The 19506-nt window shown below is 42.7% G+C and overlaps 3 protein-coding genes across 3 annotated transcripts; 1 reads left to right on the top strand and 2 right to left on the bottom strand.

Annotated features, from left to right (window-relative positions):
• Nucleotides 1-6438: 6438 nt before the first annotated feature.
• LOC310796741 (zinc-binding protein A33-like) lies at nucleotides 6439-8049 on the bottom strand (the record flags this gene model as incomplete). The annotated part of the gene is made up of 3 exons (XM_083658976.1): nucleotides 6439-7011; nucleotides 7102-7151; nucleotides 7392-8049. 3 exons carry the CDS (start codon nucleotides 8047-8049, stop codon nucleotides 6439-6441), a joined length of 1281 nt encoding a protein of 426 aa, XP_083515102.1.
• Nucleotides 8050-10037: 1988 nt separating this feature from the next.
• Nucleotides 10038-13131, bottom strand: LOC310797081 (cytochrome b-c1 complex subunit 6, mitochondrial-like). The gene is made up of 4 exons (XM_083659369.1): nucleotides 13003-13131; nucleotides 12396-12464; nucleotides 11505-11666; nucleotides 10038-10457 (listed from the first exon to the last, which is right to left on the bottom strand). The coding sequence occupies exons 1-4, from the start codon at nucleotides 13048-13050 to the stop codon at nucleotides 10425-10427; spliced, it is 312 nt and encodes a 103-aa protein (XP_083515495.1). The 5' UTR covers nucleotides 13051-13131; the 3' UTR covers nucleotides 10038-10424.
• A 198-nt stretch (nucleotides 13132-13329) lies between these two features.
• nsun4 (NOP2/Sun RNA methyltransferase 4) lies at nucleotides 13330-18364 on the top strand (the record flags this gene model as incomplete). The annotated part of the gene is made up of 8 exons (XM_083659131.1): nucleotides 13330-13422; nucleotides 13849-14068; nucleotides 15005-15188; nucleotides 15875-16029; nucleotides 16266-16426; nucleotides 16536-16660; nucleotides 17053-17185; nucleotides 17437-18364. The coding sequence occupies 8 exons, from the start codon at nucleotides 13330-13332 to the stop codon at nucleotides 17578-17580; spliced, it is 1215 nt and encodes a 404-aa protein (XP_083515257.1). The 3' UTR covers nucleotides 17581-18364.
• Between the last annotated feature and the right edge of the window lie 1142 nt (nucleotides 18365-19506).

Raw genomic sequence — 19506 nt, forward strand, 5'->3', positions numbered from 1 at the left:
GATATCTGCAGAGCTAATGAAGCTACACAAAGCCACCTGAAAGCTTTACATGAAGAGAGTGAAGTGACGGTGAACAAGCTAAGTAAAATGAAGCTAACGAAAAGGGCCAAGGACAGCAGTGTCAATGATAAGATTGAATGCAATAAATGCGGATACAAGCATGAGCCTCGCAAATGTCCTGCCTATGGCCAAAAATGTAAAGTGTGTTCAAGAAAAAATCACTTTGGTCGCATGTGCAGAGCGAATAAGCCAAATGAAAGCTATTGGAAAAAGGAGAGGAGTGTTAATGACATTGAACAAGAAGAAAGTGAAATGTTCATTGGAGCTCTTGAGTCAAAGAAGCGAGGAAAGAAAAAAATGACTCGCACAGAGACAAAACAGAAAAAGTGGACTGAAGTAATTAAAGTGAATGGCCAAAAGCTCACATTCAGATTAGACACGGGGGCAGACTGCAACGTGTTGCCTATAACAACCTTTCAACAAGTGGCTGGAAAGGATGTGCCATTATTAGAGTCCAGCACCAGGTTGGTGGCATATTCCCGCCACAAGGTGGTGCCACTGGGCAAGGCAAAGCTGAAGTGTGAGTACAAAAATGAAGTGCATGAGTTGGAATTCCAGATAATAGAACCCGACTTCCCAGCTATCTTAGGAGGAGATTCCAGCACACAGATGGGACTAATAAAAAGACTCTATAAGGTGGACAAGGAAGTGGAAACAGACATCCTGAGGGAATACAAAGATGTGTTCACGGGGTTGGGGTGTGTACCTGGACAGCATCACATTCAGGTTAATCCAGAAATAGCGCCAGTCATACACCCACCCAGAAAGGTACCTCTAGCACTGAAAGACGACATAAAAAGTGAACTGGATAGGATGGAGAAACTCGGTGTGGTTGAAAAACAAACGGAACCAACTGACTGGGTTAACAGCATGGTCACTGTCAGAAAGCCAAACAAAAAGATAAGACTCTGCATTGACCCCAAGGATCTCAACAACGCCATAAAGAGAGAACACTACCCCCTACTGACAGTAGAGGAGGTTGTGGCAGAGATGCCAAATGCAAAGTTCTTTTCGGTTTTGGACGCAAACCATGGGTTCTGGCAAATCCAGCTAGATGAGGACAGTTCGAAGTTATGTACCTTTAACACACCATTCGGTAGGTACCGGTTCAAACGGCTTCCGTTTGGCATCTCGTCAGCTCCAGAGGTCTTTCAGAAGTGCATTGCTCAGAGACTGGAGGACCTGGAAGGAGTCGTGAACGTCATGGATGACATACTGGTGTGGGGCGCAGACAAGGAACAACATGACAAAAGGCTGAGGCAGCTACTTGACAGAATAAGATGTATCAATCTCAAGCTCAACAAAGATAAATGCAAAATTGGATTGACTGAGATCAAATATATTGGACATATTCTGAGTGCAGAGGGCCTCAAGCCAGACAAAGAAAAAATCAGAGCAATAGTGGACATGCCACAACCAGATGACAAAGCTGCACTGCTGAGATTCTTAGGCATGTTGCAGTACCTCTCAAAGTTCATCCCGAACCTGTCTGATGTAAGTGCGCCGCTGAGAGTGCTTTTGGAAGGGGATGTTGCATGGCATTGGGATGCACAGCAACAACACAGCTTTGAACAGTTGAAGAAACTGGTAAGCGACACCCCAGTGCTAAAATTCTATGATGTAAACAAGGAAGTCACGCTGTCAGTAGATGCAAGCTCTGAAGGACTGGGAGCTGTGATAATGCAGGAAGGACAACCAGTGGCATACGGCTCAAGGTCTCTTACTGACACACAGAAAAGATATGCGCAGATCGAAAAAGAGCTCCTAGCCATTGTGTATGGATGTGAAAAGTTCAAACAGTATCTGTATGGAAAACGGGTACAGGTCGAGAGTGACCATAAACCACTGGAGTCAGTGTTCAAAAAGGGACTACAAAAAGCACCTCCCAGACTGCAGCGGATGCTGATGAGACTGCAGTCTTTTGATTTGCAAGTAGCCTACAAACCTGGAAAAGACTTGCACATAGCAGACGCACTCAGCAGAGCGTATCTACATGAACAGGCTGAAGGACTACTAGAGGAGGAAATAGAAGTTAATCTTCTATCAGAACACCTTCCAATCTCAGAAGAGAAACTGAGTCAGTTCAAAACTGCGACAGCAGAGGATGATGAACTGCAGTTGGTGATAAAAGCGGTTCAGTCGGGGTGGCCAGACCACGTTAACCAAGTTCCAGCTGAAATAAAGAAATACTGGACATTCAGAGACGAACTCAGCTGCTCAGAAGGACTTGTGTTTAAGAACTCCAGACTCGTTGTCCCTCAAACACTGAGAGCAGAAATGCTTAAGAAAATCCATGAAGCCCATCTTGGGATCGTCAAATGCAAAGAGAGAGCAAGAGATGTGTTGTTTTGGCCCAGCATGTCTAAACAAATTGAGGACATGGTGTTGAAGTGTGCTGTCTGTAACACTTTCAAAAAGAGCAATGTGAAAGAGCCACTTCTGTGCCATGACATTCCAGACAGATCATGGGCAAAACTGGGTGTGGATATTTTCCATTTTGATCAAAGTGAATATCTACTCTGTGTAGATTACTACTCAAAGTATCCGGAAATTGCCAAACTCCCCCAGACAACAAGCAAGCATGTCATAATAGCTCTTAAATCCATGTTTGCCAGACATGGAATTCCAGATGAAGTCATGTCGGACAATGGACCGCAGTTTGCGAGTGAAGAATTCAGACAGTTTGCAGAAGAGTGGGAATTTAAGCACACTACATCAAGCCCAGGATTCCCACAATCAAACGGCCAAAGCGAAAGAGCGATCCAAACGATAAAAAACCTGCTCAAGAAAGCACGAGAGAGCCGAGGAGACCCATATCTTGCTCTTCTTGAGTACAGAAATGCACCTTTGGATGGAGTGAAACTGTCGCCTGCCCAACTGTTGATGGGTCGACGACTGAAAACAAAACTGCCAGTGACTACACTACTGTTAAAGCCTCAGCTCTACAAGAAAGTGCAGGAGCGCATGAAGACAAGACAGTCGAAACAGAAACACTACTTTGATCGCGGTGCGAGAGACCTGCCTACGCTACAGGAAGGAGAGACTGTTAGGTTCAGAGTTGGCAAAACATGGCAGCCAGCTGTTGTGAAACATAGCCATGTTCAGCCACGGTCTTTTGTGGTCCAAACACCTGAAGGCAGTACATTTCGGAGGAACCGGCGACACCTGCTGAAGAGCAGAGAGGACAGTTTTCCAGAACCGGACAGTATAGAGCAGGAACAGGAAAACGTCACGGCATCTAGTTGGGAACCAGCAGACACCGGAGGGATGCCAACACCTGTTCCATCCCCTGTGAAAGAAACTGTAACACCTCTAGTGACTACAGCAGTTCCACTAAAGACATCACGCTTTGGTAGACAGATTAAACCCCCGAAACGTTATTTGCTGTAGATGACACAAAGTGTGGAAATGTCAAGTTGAGTTAGCGTTGTTACATTACAGGTAGCATTCTCTTGGTTAATGTTTATTCTGAGTTGAAAGCAGCATTGCATAAATGTTTAAGTAAAAAAAAAAAAAAGCGAAGTAAATTGAAAGAAGCTAATTTCAGAACAAAGCAAATTTAAAGATAATGGTATACTGTATCCTGATGCTCTGCTTAAAAGAAAGGAGATGTGATGTTGTACTTATGTTTAGCCTGAGGGGCGCTGTTAAGTTACCTACTTGTGAAGTGACCTGTAACAACAACGTAGAAGAAGTATTAAGTAAACGGAGACAAGCTAACGACACGCCACGCTGTCTGTCTGTTCCTTAACTACACACATCAATATTCCTAACATTATACATTACAGTATCTACACAGCATTATTTTGTTTTCACCAACGGGTATTATTGGAACCACGCTGCCACCATCTGTTCATTTGGTGCAACTTTTTTAAGAGCTTATTTTTATATTGCTGATTGTATTTATTATCATGATGTATTTTCTCTCAGTTTTAGTCAACTTAGTAATTGTATGGTGTACCTTCATTGTAGAGTAATCAGGGTAGTGTGTAACTGACCACTGATACAAGTTTAGAGATGTAAGAATAGAACAAGAGTTCATGAATTTTGAACTTGATGTAGTCGAAAGAGCTGAGTAGTTTTTAGTTTACAGTCCTCTGAAGGGGGATGAAACCGAATACTGCTACAATTTATATATAAAAAACATTCTATCACTCCTTGTAAACCTGCAGATTTTCATGTTTTATATTTGTTTCCTGATTTTTAACAAGACTTGACCCCAACCCTTGAATTTTCCATGTAGTAAAATGCCTGTCTGAGGAAGGCAATCACTTCTTTACCTGTACAAGCTCTTGCTACTGGCTTATTTATTTCAGTAAAACAAATATTTTTTATATCAAACAATACAGGAGTAGATTGCAGAATAGTTTGTCCCCCTTTTTTAAATAAAATGCTCATTAGTAATTGTGTAGAATTAAATGATCAGTATATGTACACTGCTATTAAAGTAATCACTTTTATTTAATCTGACATGGTACAATGACACTAGAACATGTAGTTTTCACACTCCTGCAATAGCAGGCCTAGTTCGATTCAACAAAGTTTTTTATGATCCCACCCTGTTTGCAACAATACAATACAATACAATACATAACATAAAAGAACATATGAATATGAAGAAGTATACAGAATATACCATATTAACCAGAATCTGGAGATTAACATTCCTTAAACTTGACTTTTTTTCATGGTAGGACAATCATTTTGCTAATAAAAAGAATTAAAGGTAAAGAGATAAGACACATTAGTAGTTACTTTCTGCCCCCCCCCCCGCTCTGTACAGTATCCACAGCATTATTTTGTTTTCAACAATGGGCATTATTGGAACCACGCTGCCACCATCTGTTCATTTGGTGCAACTTTTTTAAGAGCTTATTTTTATATTGCCAATTGTATTTATTATCATGATTGCATTGATGTATGTACATAAAAGAAAATCTGAATATGAAGAAGTATACAGAATATTCCATATTAACCAGAATCTAGAGTTTAACATTCCTTAAACTTGACTTTTTTTTCATGGTAGGACAATCATTTTGCTAATAAAAAGAATTAAAGGTAAAGAGATGAGACACATTAGTAGTACTTACTGCCCCCCCCCCATAAAAATAAATGAAGTCTGCATTATTATTGTTAGAATGGTTATACAGCTACCTGAAGGAGGGGGGGGGGCAGTGTAAATGTACTATCTGAGAAAAACAAATGATTATATTAGTCTAATCTGTGTGATTGATTGACAGGAGAGATGATCAGAGGGGTGGAGTTTGTACCAGGACCCAACATTGGGTAGAGTTTCTCAGTGAAGGTGCAGCCAGTAAAGGAGTAGATAAGAGCTGCAGCATCAACGTCGTAAAAGGAGACCAGACCCTCCTCATAATCCACAAACATGATGTATTTTCTCTCAGTTTTAGTCAACTTACTAATTGTATTGTGTACCTTCATTGTAGAGTAATCAGGGTAGTGTGTAACTGATCACTGATCAAAGTTTAGAGATGTAAGAATAGAATGAGTTCATGAATTTTGAACTTGATGTAGTCGAAAGAGCCGAGTAGTGTTTTTACTTTACAGTCCTTTGAAAGGGGATGAAACCGAATACTGCTACAATTTATAGCCTATATAAAAAACATTCTATCACTCCTTGTAAACCTGCAGATTTTCATGTTTTATATTTGTTTCCTGATTTTTAACAAGACTTGACCCCAACCCTTGAATTGTCCATGTAGTAAAATGCCTGTCTGAGGAAGGCAATCACTTCTTTAACTATACAAGCTCTTGCTACTGGCTTATTTATTTCAGTAAAAAAAAATGTTTTATATCAAACAATACAGTAGATTGCGGAATAGTTTGTACCCCTATTTTCAATACAATGCTCATTAGTAATTGTGTAGAATTAAATGATCAGAATATGTACACTGCTATTACAGTAATCACTTTTATTTAATCTGACATGGTACAATGACACTAGAAAAGGTAGTTTTCACCCTCATGCAATAGTAGTTAGTCAACAAAGTTTTTATGATCCCACCCTGTTTGCAACAACACCATAGACATAACATAAAAGAAAATCTGAATATGGAGAAGTAATACAGAATATACCATATTAACCAGAATCTGGAGTTTAACATTCCTTAAACTTGACTTTTTTTTCATGGTAGGACAATCATTTTGCTAATAAAAAGAATTAAAGGTAAAGAGATGAGACACATTAGTAGTTACTTACTGCCCCCCCTCTCCTCCATAAAAATAAATGAAGTCTGCATTATTATTGTTAGAATGGCTATTAACAGCTACCTGAAGGAGGGCGGGGGGCAGTGTAAATTTACTATCTGGGAAAAAGTGTAAATGTACTATCTGAGAAAAACAAATGATTATATTAGTCTAATCTGTGTGATTGACAGGAGAGATGATCAGAGGGGTGGAGTTTTCACCACCATTATTTCTACCAGGACCCAACATTGGGTAGAGTTTCTCAGTGAAGGTGCAGCCAGTAAAGGAGTAGATAAGAGCTGCAGCATCAACGTCGTAAAAGGAGACCAGACCCTCCTCATAATCCACAAACACCCCCACCTTCTGAGGCTTCGTCTTCAGAGAGAGGAGGACAGAAGGGCCAGCAAGAGCTTTGTACTCATTTCCATTCCTCATCCATATAGTCCAGTAGCCATTCTGAGGACTCAGTGAGATGTTTCCCTTCCTGTTGATCGACCATCTGGCCACTCCTAAAACCCAGCCAGGCTTCCCTTTAACCTGAACCTCGTAGTAAAACTTCCCTGAAGAGAAGCTCTGCTTTGCTAAGACACAGGGACAAGGAGAAAATCTCTCTGGTTTGTCTGGGAGATTCTTCTCTACATCACCATGATGTACTTGTTTCCCGTCATCAGACAGGACGACAAGCTTGGGATTTGCTGTAACAGGATCGAGAGTCACATCCACTGCATACTGCTGGACCCTCTTCAGCTCAACATCAGCAAGCAGCTTCCCCATCTCCTCCAGCTGAGCCACAGCTCTCCTCACAGCCCCCTCATATGATGAGGGGACACTGACCTCTTCTGACCAGTCCATGTTGTGTGGAGGAGTGTTCAGGGATGGGAAGCCTTGGATGAGGTGAATGTGGTCTTCAGTGTGTGAGAGCTGCTCCACCTCAGCAGTTATCTTCATCAGCTCAGAGATTTCCTGTTCCAGCTCTTTGATGAAGCCTTGAGCCTGTTTCTCTGTTCTTTTCTGCTTCTCTTCGATCATCTGAATGAGCTCAGCCTGGCCTCTCTCCATGGACTGCCTCAGAGCAGTGAAGACCCGCACACTGTCTGCTATCTCTCTGTCTGCATCTTCCTTACTGAGCTCCACTGAGTCTTTGATCTCCTGAATCTTTAGCCGTCTCTCCTGGATTATCTTCCCCAGCTCAGCCATCTTTCCTTCATATCCTTCTTTCAGAGGAACAATTTGATGTGACCTGTGGTCTGTCTCAGTACAGAACTGACAGACACACATCTGGTCAGTCTTGCAGAACAGCTCCAGCGGTCTGTCATGCTTCTTACACATCCTGCATTCCAGGTTCTCCACAGGATCTATCAGCTTGTGTCGTTTCAGGCCTGAGATTCTCTGATGAGGCTCCAGATGAGTCTCACAGTAGGAGACCAGACACACCAGGCAGGAATTCAGGGCCTTCCGTTTGGTCCCTGTGCAGACGTCACAAGGAATTTCTCCTGGTTTGGCGCTTTGCTGGTCTGGGCAACTGCTAGCTTTCATCTGAACTGACTTTCTGAACTGAGCAGCCATCTCAGATATGAAAGTATTGACATGCAGCTTAGGTCTTCTTTTGAAATGCTTCTGGCACATGGGACACTGGCACTGGACACTAACATCCCAGTGCTGTGTGATACAGTTCTTGCAGAAGTTGTGTCCACATGGTATGGCGACTGGATCAGTGAACACATCCAGACAGATGGAGCACAGAAACTGTTCTTCGGATAGGAGACAGCTGGCAGCAGACATATCTATACACGAGACCAAAAGTGAAAGTGTGAAATAAATAATACTAGTAACATGTGTAACACCATTTCTTGAATGTTCATATAAAAAAAAAAGTCAGTCAGATTATTGGAATATTACGAAAAGTCAATTTGAGTATGTAATTTAGTTAAATTGCACTTAACTGAAAACAGTGCAAAATGAAAACCAGGAAACATGGATACAGGACAATTGTGGGTCGACTCGTCACTGGCTGCTCTCTGTTTAATGTTACTACTGGCTGCTGTAGGCTACTCACCTGTGTCTGTTGTATTGTTGAGAAAGGCTTGATGAACTAGAGAAAGACAGACTTCTCGACTGCAGCAGTGCTATCGCTCTGAGTAAGTTTGAGTTTCAATTCTCCTCTCCTCTCATCTCCCTTAAGTGCTCCGCCTTTTTTTCTTCGCGGCAAAGTGGTACGTCACTTCCTGCTTCAGCGCTGTACCAGAGATTTTCATCCCCCATTTATTTTCCCAGACATTTCGTAAAATGCTTATAAAGTAGTTCTGTTTCAATAGACTACTTGCACAACTCCACTACTTCCTGAAATGAGTAGGGCATCTTGGTTTCCTGTCCTACACTATTGGATTAACTGATTATTGTCAGGTGTGCCTGATCACTGTTGTTGTGACTGCAGCAGTCAGGCACACCTGACATTAATCAGTTCATCCAATAGTAGGACAGGAAACCAAGATGCCCTGGACAGTGGAAAGGAAAAGAGAATATTTCCCAATTTTCATCAGTCTGCTGTATTGTGTCACTCTTCCTCTGCAGCTGTTGAATTTATATTTTCCAAAAAATAAATCATAGCCTACATAAACTGAAAATTGTGATATGCTTCAACTGAGAGCAAGGGGAAGTTATTTGAAAACCCAATCTCAGTTCTGTAAATCTATAAACAGATTGTAATCCACAGTTTGCACATACAATCCTCATTTTACAATTATATATCACCAATCGCATCCCTAAAAACTGTGGAAACAACAATTTTGCTTGTAAGGCATTTTTAGCCTCCAACTCCAAGGAGAAACTACAACAGCAAGTAGTCATAACTGGAAAGGAAGTTGCTGGAGCGGGTTTCAAAGTAAAAGTCTGTTTGTCTTAGTTTTTCGATTTGTCAGAGAAGTGTGCATGGCATGCCTTTCCATCAATGGGAAAATTACCCTACTTCTCACTTGATTTACTGTATTACCTCAGTAAACACTTTCCCAATGAGTTTACGGTCTCAGTCGCTAATTCCAAGTCTTCTTTAATACAACACGGTGTTCATTTAGTAAATTATGGTCCCATTTAGAGTAAAATAGATGATAAAGCAGACTAAAGAAGATGTTTTTGAGTCATGATTGACAGGTCGTCTGTCCAGTGATTGCGCAGCTTGCCAATCACGGGCCAATAGCAGGCGGTGCTGCAGCTCCAAACTCGAGGCTTCAAAACGGGAGTCCACAAACCAATGAAGTCACGGTGGCTGTATTCACATTTGTATACAGTCTTTGTCTGAGGTCCTTACAATACAAAACAGTCTATGTCTGAGGTCCTTACAATACAAAACAGTCTTTGTCTGAGGTCCTTACAATACAAAAGTCTATGTCTGAGGTCCTTACAATACAAAACAGTCTCTATGTCTGAGGTCCTTACAATACAAAACAGTCTATGTCTGAGGTCCTTACAATACAAAACAGTCTTTGTCTGAGGTCCTTACAATACAAAAGTCTATGTCTGAGGTCCTTACAATACAAAACAGTCTCTATGTCTGATGTCCTTACAATACAAAACAGTCTATGTCTGATGTCCTTACAATACAAAACAGTCTATGTCTGAGGTCCTTACAAAACACAACTGTCACACTGGGTCTCAACTAAATTTCACATTGAATCCTGGGTGTAAAATGCCCAACAGTCACCTCACACGCATCAGAAAGACAACCCAAAACACAGATGGCTTTCACAGTGCTTTCGGAGTTTAATAGTGTGAACCCTGATTACATGACCACAACTGAAGTAACCTCTCAATTATTGGAACAGCACGCTGATTTTTGCATAAATGAATTGAGAATCTTATGAAATACAACCTTTTACAACATGGATGCCCCCCCATCACCCATACAAGCAGTGACTCACAATTTACATACTGCTTCTGAATCTGCAATGAAAATACACTGTATATGCACTGTATACATACAGAAAAGTGGCATGGAGTTAGTACAGGAATCAAGAGAAACAAATTAGTTGTATTTTATTCACATGAATACACAGAAGAACAATCACGGAGGTCTCAACTTTTCCTGATACTGTAAATTGTACAATTCTAGCATTTAAATACCATAGATTCCACAGCTGCAACACTGGAATTGGGCAGGCAGTTCATTTCACTTTGTGAAACAACTTGTGCGCTACCTGTAAAGAGAAGGAGTGAAACTATTAGCATAATTATGCAGCCAACAATCATTTTCATTTTTTTTTATTGATAATTTAGTCTATAAAATGGCAAATGTCGTTACCAAAGCTCAAAGTCTTAAAATGGCAGAAAAATCTCAAGTATTCATTTTATGATATGAACCAGAGGAAAAACAAGCAAATCTTAGTATTTGTGTAGCTGTAACAGCAAATGTTGTGCTTTTATTTGATGAATGGCTTCTAAACGATTAATCGATTATTAAAATGATGATCAATCAATTTTCTGTCAATTGACAAATTATTTCAGCAGTAATCAGGAGACCACTGAAGGCACAGAGATGGACTCTTTCCAAAACGGGTGAGATGCAGTCTCTTCTCTCTATGATACGTTGTGTTTTGGGCCCTGAAAACACATCGTCTGATCCTCATCCTCTCAGTCTAAAAAGCTCCAGACACACCGGGAGAACTAGAAAGAACCAGCGGCAGCAAAGGCCGACTGTTGTGTCACCTCACATCACCTGTGTCGGAGCCAAAAAGTTGTACATGAACACACCGCAAAGACTACAGCCGACAGTCAACTAGCACGTTATGTTCTGCGCCTGCTTGAGACCTAGGACTGCGGATATACAAACCATCATACCATTTTCACACCACTCTTGCTCACCACTTGAACGGCTTCATAATATAGCTACTTCTAATTGAGAATATGTCTGATAAAAAGTTGCAAATGGCACTGGCGTTGTAGGAAGTGGAAAAATGAGAAGAATGTTTGTGCGTGCGTGCCCTCTGTTCTCACTGCTTCGCTCAACCAGCTGACCAGCCAATCAGTGATTTCTCTCACCGACTGCTTGACGCTGATTCAACATCCAATCGGACGAAAAAACTGCCAACAAGGGCAAGGCCGACTAGAGCCAACGGTGCGGGACACACCCCCAAAAACCAGGGCGACAGACGCTCAATGCCGACGACCGAAAATCACCTTGGTGTGTCTGGGCTTTTACATTTTTCCTTCCTCCTCCCCCCTCTCTCTCTCTCACACACACTTACACAATGGTCCCGTGCGTGCAAGAAGTCGAAGAGTTCTTCTGTACACTCCTCCAAGGTGTTGGACCTGGAGCCGACCCGGGCTTCGCACGTCTCCAGACGCTCCTTTAGGTGCACACAGTGTTCCGTCTCCTCACACTTGACTCGTACCGTGTCCAGAGGGTCCTGAGAGGGGAACACAGCAGGCACACATGAGGGGGAAAGGCTTTCTACGAACAGAATGCGGCATCGATGTGTTATAGGGAATGCAACGATTTGATTCTTACAACAGGACGGGGCTTTACCACTAAACACGTCAGTCAAATGAGTTGCGAAGATAACCATGTGTGATACATTCTGTAACATACATGGTTGACAGCTTTATAACAACGTATTTCACTGTCTCCACCCCCTTCTGCTTTTGATGTCCAACTTCAACATCTCATGCAAAACATTCCTCAGAGCTGGTAGCACATCAAGCCCAAAAACTCTAGCTTTGGAGGGGCACCATTTGTCAAGGTGACAGTAACTTTTGTGGCTGCTTTGGAAATCATCATAACTATGCTGACAGTTATTATTATTTATTCCATTCAAGTTCAATGTGCCGTGGCAAAACTGTATGGAAATTTATGGAAAAAGTAGTGATTCTGTTCATGGTGCTACACAGTATAGACCTAATTCATTTGCAGTTTATTTGAATGTGACCTCAGCTCTCTGACATCATCTCATCTATGAATAATAAAGTAGTATCAGACTACTTGGCTTGCTAATTAACATGAGCAAATATAATATAATATAATATATATAATATGGCCTAAAAAGCTACATTTGCTAACATATTATGTTAATGTATAACCCACACCTATTTTTTTTTTAATTAATTTAAGTCTTACAATATTAAAAACAACAACTTACCACCATGTCCTCCTCTTCCTCTTCTTCTTCCTCCTCTTCTTCCTCCTCCTCTGCAGCCTCCTCTTCCTCCTGGTCAGTGAAAACATGTGTTACTACTAATTGACACACACACACACACACACACACACACACACACACACACACACACACACACACACACACACACACACACACACACACACACACACACACACACACGATTGCTGCAGGAGCAATTATGAGTGGAAAAAGGTGACAGATAGCAGAGCAGACACAAAACCACTCAGGAATACTACAGGGATGAAAAAAGTGAATGTCACCTAAGCTGAAGGTGACAGTTTGAATCCCTGAAACTAGGAAATAACCAAGTGAAGCGTGATGGATGACCTAGTATAATCCGTCTAATCACAGTAACGTTGAAAACATAAACTCACTAAATCCAACTCTAAGTTAACGTTACATTTATTTTTAAATGTCATCTGCCAGGTCATGTGTTCACTGGCGAAGCATTGTCCAGGCAGAAACCGAGCAGCAAAATCATGGCAATGGCGCAGAGTTGTGCGACTTTAGTCTAGTAAAAACACACCGAAAGTCAACAATGCAACAACATGTCAGTATGTTTCAGTACCTCGTCGTCGGGCTCGCCGTACGTGATCATTTTCTTTTCGAAAACCATGATTAAAGTCCGAGAAGTCGCCAATAATCGACAGAAGAGACAACTGTCAGTGTTGGAGGACGCGTTAGGTCACACGCAGCAGGAAAGAGCTAAAATGCTAACCGGATGGATTTCCCCAGGACTTCCCTATTCGCCAACAGTGATTCTTTGCCTGGCTCCGCTCCAACCAGAGCCCTGGGTTTGGTCTGAGGTCCGCCCACCCAACTCAACATGTGCGGAACCTTTCTGCTGCAGAACAGACAACAGAGAAGTCGGAGTATTAAACTGTTGCACAGCAAGATGGCGGCGCTCATGAACACGAGAATCCTTCTTAGAAAAATCAAGGATTTACGATGTCTAACGCCCAAACGAACCCGAGTGAAAGCGAAATGGGTATGTCGTCCATACAGTATAGTACCTAAAGCCATTTACATTAATAAATACGTCTAGATAGAACTAAGCCGAACAATGTAACGTTATACCTTGGTAAGTGTAAACAACATCGTCTGGGAATGCAAGTGTTGCTTGCTACAATGCAGTCATGGTATTTGTAAATGAGGTCTACTTTGGTTATACATTTTATGACATAAATTAACATTAACATTATTGTGAATGTTTTGTGTATTCCCTGCCATTTCAATACAATTGGAGAAATTATAGTCAAAACGTGGTCTTACAGTAGTCCATAGAGGACATAAGGCCATTTCTTATCAAAGCTTACTTACTCTTCATACATGCCCATAAGAGGACATGAAAACAAGTAAACATTTAAAATCAGTGTTTTGTAGCCATCTCACTGGACTCCCTGCCTCCGAACAGGCTACCACCAAGGCCAAGTCCCCGGCCACCAGCCTGGCCCTGCACTACTTCGATGCCACCTACAGCCTGCAGCTGGGGCAGCAGTGGCCCTCTGTCCGTGCTGCCCTGCTGTCTGAGAGGAAGTACGGAGCGCTGCTCAACAGCTTCTCCCATGAGGCGGTGCTGGCTGAGCTGCAGGCCCAGGGGTGCAGAGACTTCATCAGCCACAGAGATCAGGAGGGTAAGGGGCATATATTTTCATCGCCATCGCAATATGAACATGTGCAATAAACACATTGCAAACACTGACTGAAACATAATGAATAACAAAAAACATTTTATTTACATGCGCCATGCATTCACACTGAGCATGTGATCATTTTGTCTTGTGATGTAAATCCAGCGCACACCTCTCCCTTGCAGCGGTGCGCTCCGCCCCTCCACCGTTTCGGCTTGAGTCGGTAACAGAGAGCCATGCATGTTTGGGGTCTGTGGTTGGCAGTATTAAAGCAGAAAGACAATGGAACTGTATAGCTATGCATCCTTTAATATGTGTGTATTTATGATAAATGTATGTTTGAAAATTAATGATTTGCTTTGTGTGAAGTCCTTGAAAATGAAAAAAAATAGGGCTTGAAAAAGTACTTGAAAGCCCATGAATTTCATCTTGTAATGTCTGTATGAAGAATTGAGGTAAAGCGCACAACTCCTTGTAAGAAAAACAGACCGGGTGCCTGGATAATGGATAACAATGAAAAAGGAGAGCCGGCACTCACGGTAGGCTAATTGAAAAACAGCCTTTTATTGGGCAGTGAAAAAATTGGACGTTTCGGCTTCAAGCCTTTGTCAACAAACTGTTTGTTGACAAATGTCTGTATGAACCCTGTTTATCACAAGTCATATGGTCATTGCAACAATGTTATCGCACATTGCAGATGTTCCTCACATCGTGCAGGCCTAATAACAACCATACGTTATCATACGTGCATAATAAGAGCTATATGTTGTCATACATATATTACAAGAAAGTATGGTTCTTATACACGTATGATGACAGGTCTGCTTGATACCATACATGTATGATATAGCATAGCCATAATTGGTAGACTTTTAATTTTGATTTCAAGTGTCACGATGGAGAATAACTTCTGTCCTTCTGTATGATCTGTCTGTTTAGAAACTCAGCCGTTCATGGAGCGAGAGGCTGGAGGGGACTCTGAGGGCGGAATGGAGTTGGAATCCAATGTGTCTCTGAAGAAACCTGACAGTGTGGATCAGGATCTGTCTCCGCTGCGGCTCAGCCCCAACATCTACTGCTTAGTGTTTCCAAGAGGGGATATCACAAGATTCAAGGCTGCTAGGTGAGCTATTTTCATTAAACAGACTATAAAATTATCAAAGGTATTTTAATAAGTGTGCTAACTGCCTCTTGGTTATCAATGGAATAAAATGTTGTTGCTGCCAGGTGACCTAAGAAAAACAATGAGAGAGAGAGAGAGAGAGAGAGAGAGAGAGAGAGAGAGAGCTCTTGGAAGGGAATATAATTCAAATGGAGAGGAAGACTTATGAGCACAAAAACTACACCCTGAAGAAGGCTCAAGTTGACACACGGTGTATTTTAATGAGTCCAGCCCATTAAATTAAAGGCCTTTTATACTTTTCAAACCTCCTTGAGTGCCTGGACCTGGATTTTTGTATGCTTTTGTGGTCATAAGTCTTCCTTATGACCATAAGTCTTCCTCTCCATTTGAATAACATTTGAATAAATTTTCTCAACTCACTGAGGATGTGATCTTTCAAATCAACTGAGGATGTGATCTGAGGATGTGATCTTTCAAATCAACTGAAAACATAAAACTCACCCGAATTTAATTTACAAAGTTTTCACCCAAGAACAATGATATGCTGTATTTGGATAATATATGCTGTATTTGGATAATATATGCTGTATTTGGATAATATAAATGATAATAATATTCCATCTGCCATTGCAAATGACAAATTGCAGTCTAACCCTCAGCTGTCGTTGACTCCTTGTCATCTTCAGACCAGACTCGAGCGGGTTGTTGGGTTACTACCTGATGGATGCAGCGTCTGTCTTACCTTGCCTTGCGCTGGATGTTCAGGAGGGTCACAGTGTGCTGGACCTCTGTGCTGCTCCAGGAGGCAAAACCCTGGCTTTACTTCAGACCCAGTCTATACGTAAGAGGACAGCTCTCATCTCTGCTTTTTTGTCGATTTCTTTTTACTAGTTCTTTGTTTGCTGTACACTGTCTCTGCCTGTCAGTTGTAGTAAACATCCACTCTGTGTGTGTGTGTGTGTGTGTGTGTGTGTGTGTGTGTGTGTGTGTGTGTGTGTGTGTGTGTGTGTGTGTGTGTGTGTGTGTGTGTCTGTGTGTGTGTGTCTGTGTGTGTGTGTGTGCGTGCGCGCGCCAAAGGTTTTTTGTGTATAAATGATGCCTCAGTGTCTCGGACGCTGCGTCTGAAAACGGTCCTCCACAGCTACGTTCCCAAGGAACTTTTGACCAGTGAGAGACTACGCGTCACCTCCTTAGATGGCACCAAATGGGCGGATATCGAGAGGAACACCTTTGACAGAGTAAGGGAACATTATCGTGATTACATCCATACTTTACACCTTATTGTTGAAGCTTGTTGATCCCACCACCTCCCCGTTCCCCTTCTTCCCGTCTTGTGTCCGGGCTCAGGTCCTTGTTGACGTGCCCTGCACCACAGACAGACACGCGCTCCTGGAGGAAGACAACAATATATTCAACAAGAGCCGGGCCGGCGAGAGACGGAGGCTACCCCAGCTACAGATGGAGCTGCTGCTGTAAGTAGGCCCGAGTGGCATGGTAACAGGATTGTCATTTTATGGCTTTGACAGTATGGTTCTTCATTGATTGTGTTGTATGTTTTATGACAGTTTCTATGGTTACAGTTGTAAATGCGGGATTATAATTTGGTGGCCACTCAGATGCGCAACCGTAGAGGCCTTTTAACACAAGACATACATTATGGGAGATAGCAGTCAACCAATGCACCTCATGCAGCAAAAAATGACAAGTCGACTTCACAATGAAGGTGCACGGTCTAATGTAGCCTAATCAAAACATCCACGTAGCTCATCTGGATAAAAACCAGACTAAATGTGTTATAGTGTAGTATGGTTTCATTATAGCATAACGTGAAAACCCCTTGCTCCCCTGCCTCCTCATCCTGCAGGGCTGGTATTGAAGCAGCCTGTCCAGGCGGGGAGATCGTCTACTCCACCTGCTCACTGTCCCAACTCCAGAACCAGTATGTGGTGGAACAGGCCGTGCACCTGGCCATGGAGAGGCATGGAATCCACCTTCAGGTCAGTGGCAGACACAAACAAAACTTAATCCTGTCAGTGTCAGTCAACAACAACATGTGACAGACACATGACACAGAAGCTCCCACTCATCGGTAAAAAGGTTGATCTATTAACCCTAACAGTTAATTTGCAGTGCAATGTTATGACGTCGCGCTGAGGGCGTATTTGTTTTCATTAGCATGACTGAACCTGACTCTTCACTTTCCTGGTTTTTCATGTTTGTTTTTTTTCCTGGTGAAATCCACCTCCAGGTTGTCAACCTGCGACCCCTCACACACATGTTTAAGAAAACCTTCCACTTCGCCCCTGACCTTCACCTGGGTGAGATGGTGCTGCCGCACCTAGCCGCTAACTTTGGACCCATCTACATGTGCAAGCTAAGGAGGCTGAGTTAGAACAGGAAGATGACTGTGTGGACTATGTGACAACCGTGGACAATGTTGAACCAGACTTTGTCATGGAGCTCGTAAGCAAAGAGGAATACAAAATAGTTCTTTGGGATTCTTGGTATCCGAGTTAAAATCGGATTTGAAGATATACTTTGTTGGACTGTATCGTTTTGCCACCCTTGCATTTTAACGCAGTTTTGTTTTTGCCCTGTAGGTGGCAACAATAGACAAGAGTAATTCACAGGAAGCATCAGTATATTCTCTGCCCACTAGAGGGCGCTAATGATTCGTGTCTCATTGGTCCCAAGGCCAACAGGAACTCCACCACCTCTGCACTGGGTTTCCATGTTAAGAGGGATAGTGACAAACACAACTGCCACTAAAGTCTAACCTGTCTATGTGCTTTGAGATGGGGGATGATGACTTCATTACCTGACGCAAATTTCTCCCATAATGTCCGCCCCTCTTTAACACGGCTATGGAAATGGCTCTGGCCTCTCCTATGATTATTCCTCAGGTTTGATGGCTTTGCCTAATAATGCGGCGTGTAGAGGGAGGGCATAACCATCAGACAGGTAATGACTTATTTGACCATTTGGCTTCTCACATCCGAATCTCTGCACCCTCTTCTCTTTTTTTTTCATTATCGTCGTTGGATCGTCTCGGTTTTGCATTGACATCACTCAAAGAGGTGCAATGTTTTCTCTTATCATACCCTAATGTGAGCAGGAAGGTGCCTCTTTTTCCATCACAGCGCCGATGACCCTTTATGTTGTACTGGCCAGGCAATGTAGCGTGAAAAAGGTGCGTGTGTGTGAGCGTGTGTGTGCGTGCGCGCGTGTGTGTGTGTGTGTGTGTGTGAGTGCGTGCGTGTGTGTGTGTGTCTTAACGAGCGGGGCATGCAGGAGTGTCATCGACATCCCACTGTCATTAAGCGGCTCCGAGCGCCGGAGCCCGGGTCCCATCGCTGCGCCGAGCGGAGGGACGGGACGGCGGGCGGCGGCGTCCCAGATGAACATTAAAGAGAGCAGCAGAGAGCTCAAATGGGACGCCTCGGCCCGTTTGGCCCCTCCGCCTCTTTATTCCACAGATGAGTGCAGATAATTTTCTGTGCGATTGTGAGTGATTACTGTATTACTGCGGTAAAAGGGGGGATGTATCGGGGAATGCAGAGGGAATTAATGACACATAAAAACTATTTTTGTATTGACTGCTTTCGTCTCCGGGGGCCCTTGGATGCCTGTGCGCGCATCTTGTGATTACCTAAACGTATTGTAAATATGTGTTTCCTATGGGCTCCTCCATAAATTTACATGTTTTAACACTCAGGAGACGGCAGACTATTAGAGATGAGTTACTCTCCATTCTCCCTGTCTGTAGACTTGACTGGCTGGCTGCGTTATTATTGAATTAGCCAATGAAGCGCTGTGTGTTTGTGCCTCTGTGTGTGTAAGCCTACGTTAGGGAGACATATGCGCTGTATTAGAAAGATGAATATTATGGGTTTAACTCTATATAACCGTGTTTCCGTCGTGTTTCCAAATATGATGTAAAAATTGCATTTTTTGGGGGGGGGGGGGGGGGGGGGGTTCATAAACATGCAACGCACTGTAATAGTTTCATTTTTGATCTCGTGCCATACACGCTACTAAAAGAAACATCCTTCTTAAAATAACGAAACCAATCTATTAAAGATGTAGCGAGGTGATCGGGCTGTAACCCTGAAGAAGAACATGTGGTCATACAAGTACATTGTGTTTGTTATGTTACCAAGGTTACGGCTTCAATTTAGTCTCCCCAGCACTTCACAATAATGTTTGCCCTGGCCTGCACTTCATTTATGTGGAGACAAGTGGTAGCCTATATGCATTAAAGCAGACGTCGCTGTGCCTGTGCTGGTGTTGTTAAGCCCAGGGGGCGAGGATCAGACGT

Source organism: Poromitra crassiceps (assembly GCF_964638095.1).
Source record: "Poromitra crassiceps genome assembly, chromosome: 23".
NCBI classification, from domain to species: Eukaryota; Metazoa; Chordata; class Actinopteri; order Beryciformes; family Melamphaidae; genus Poromitra; species Poromitra crassiceps.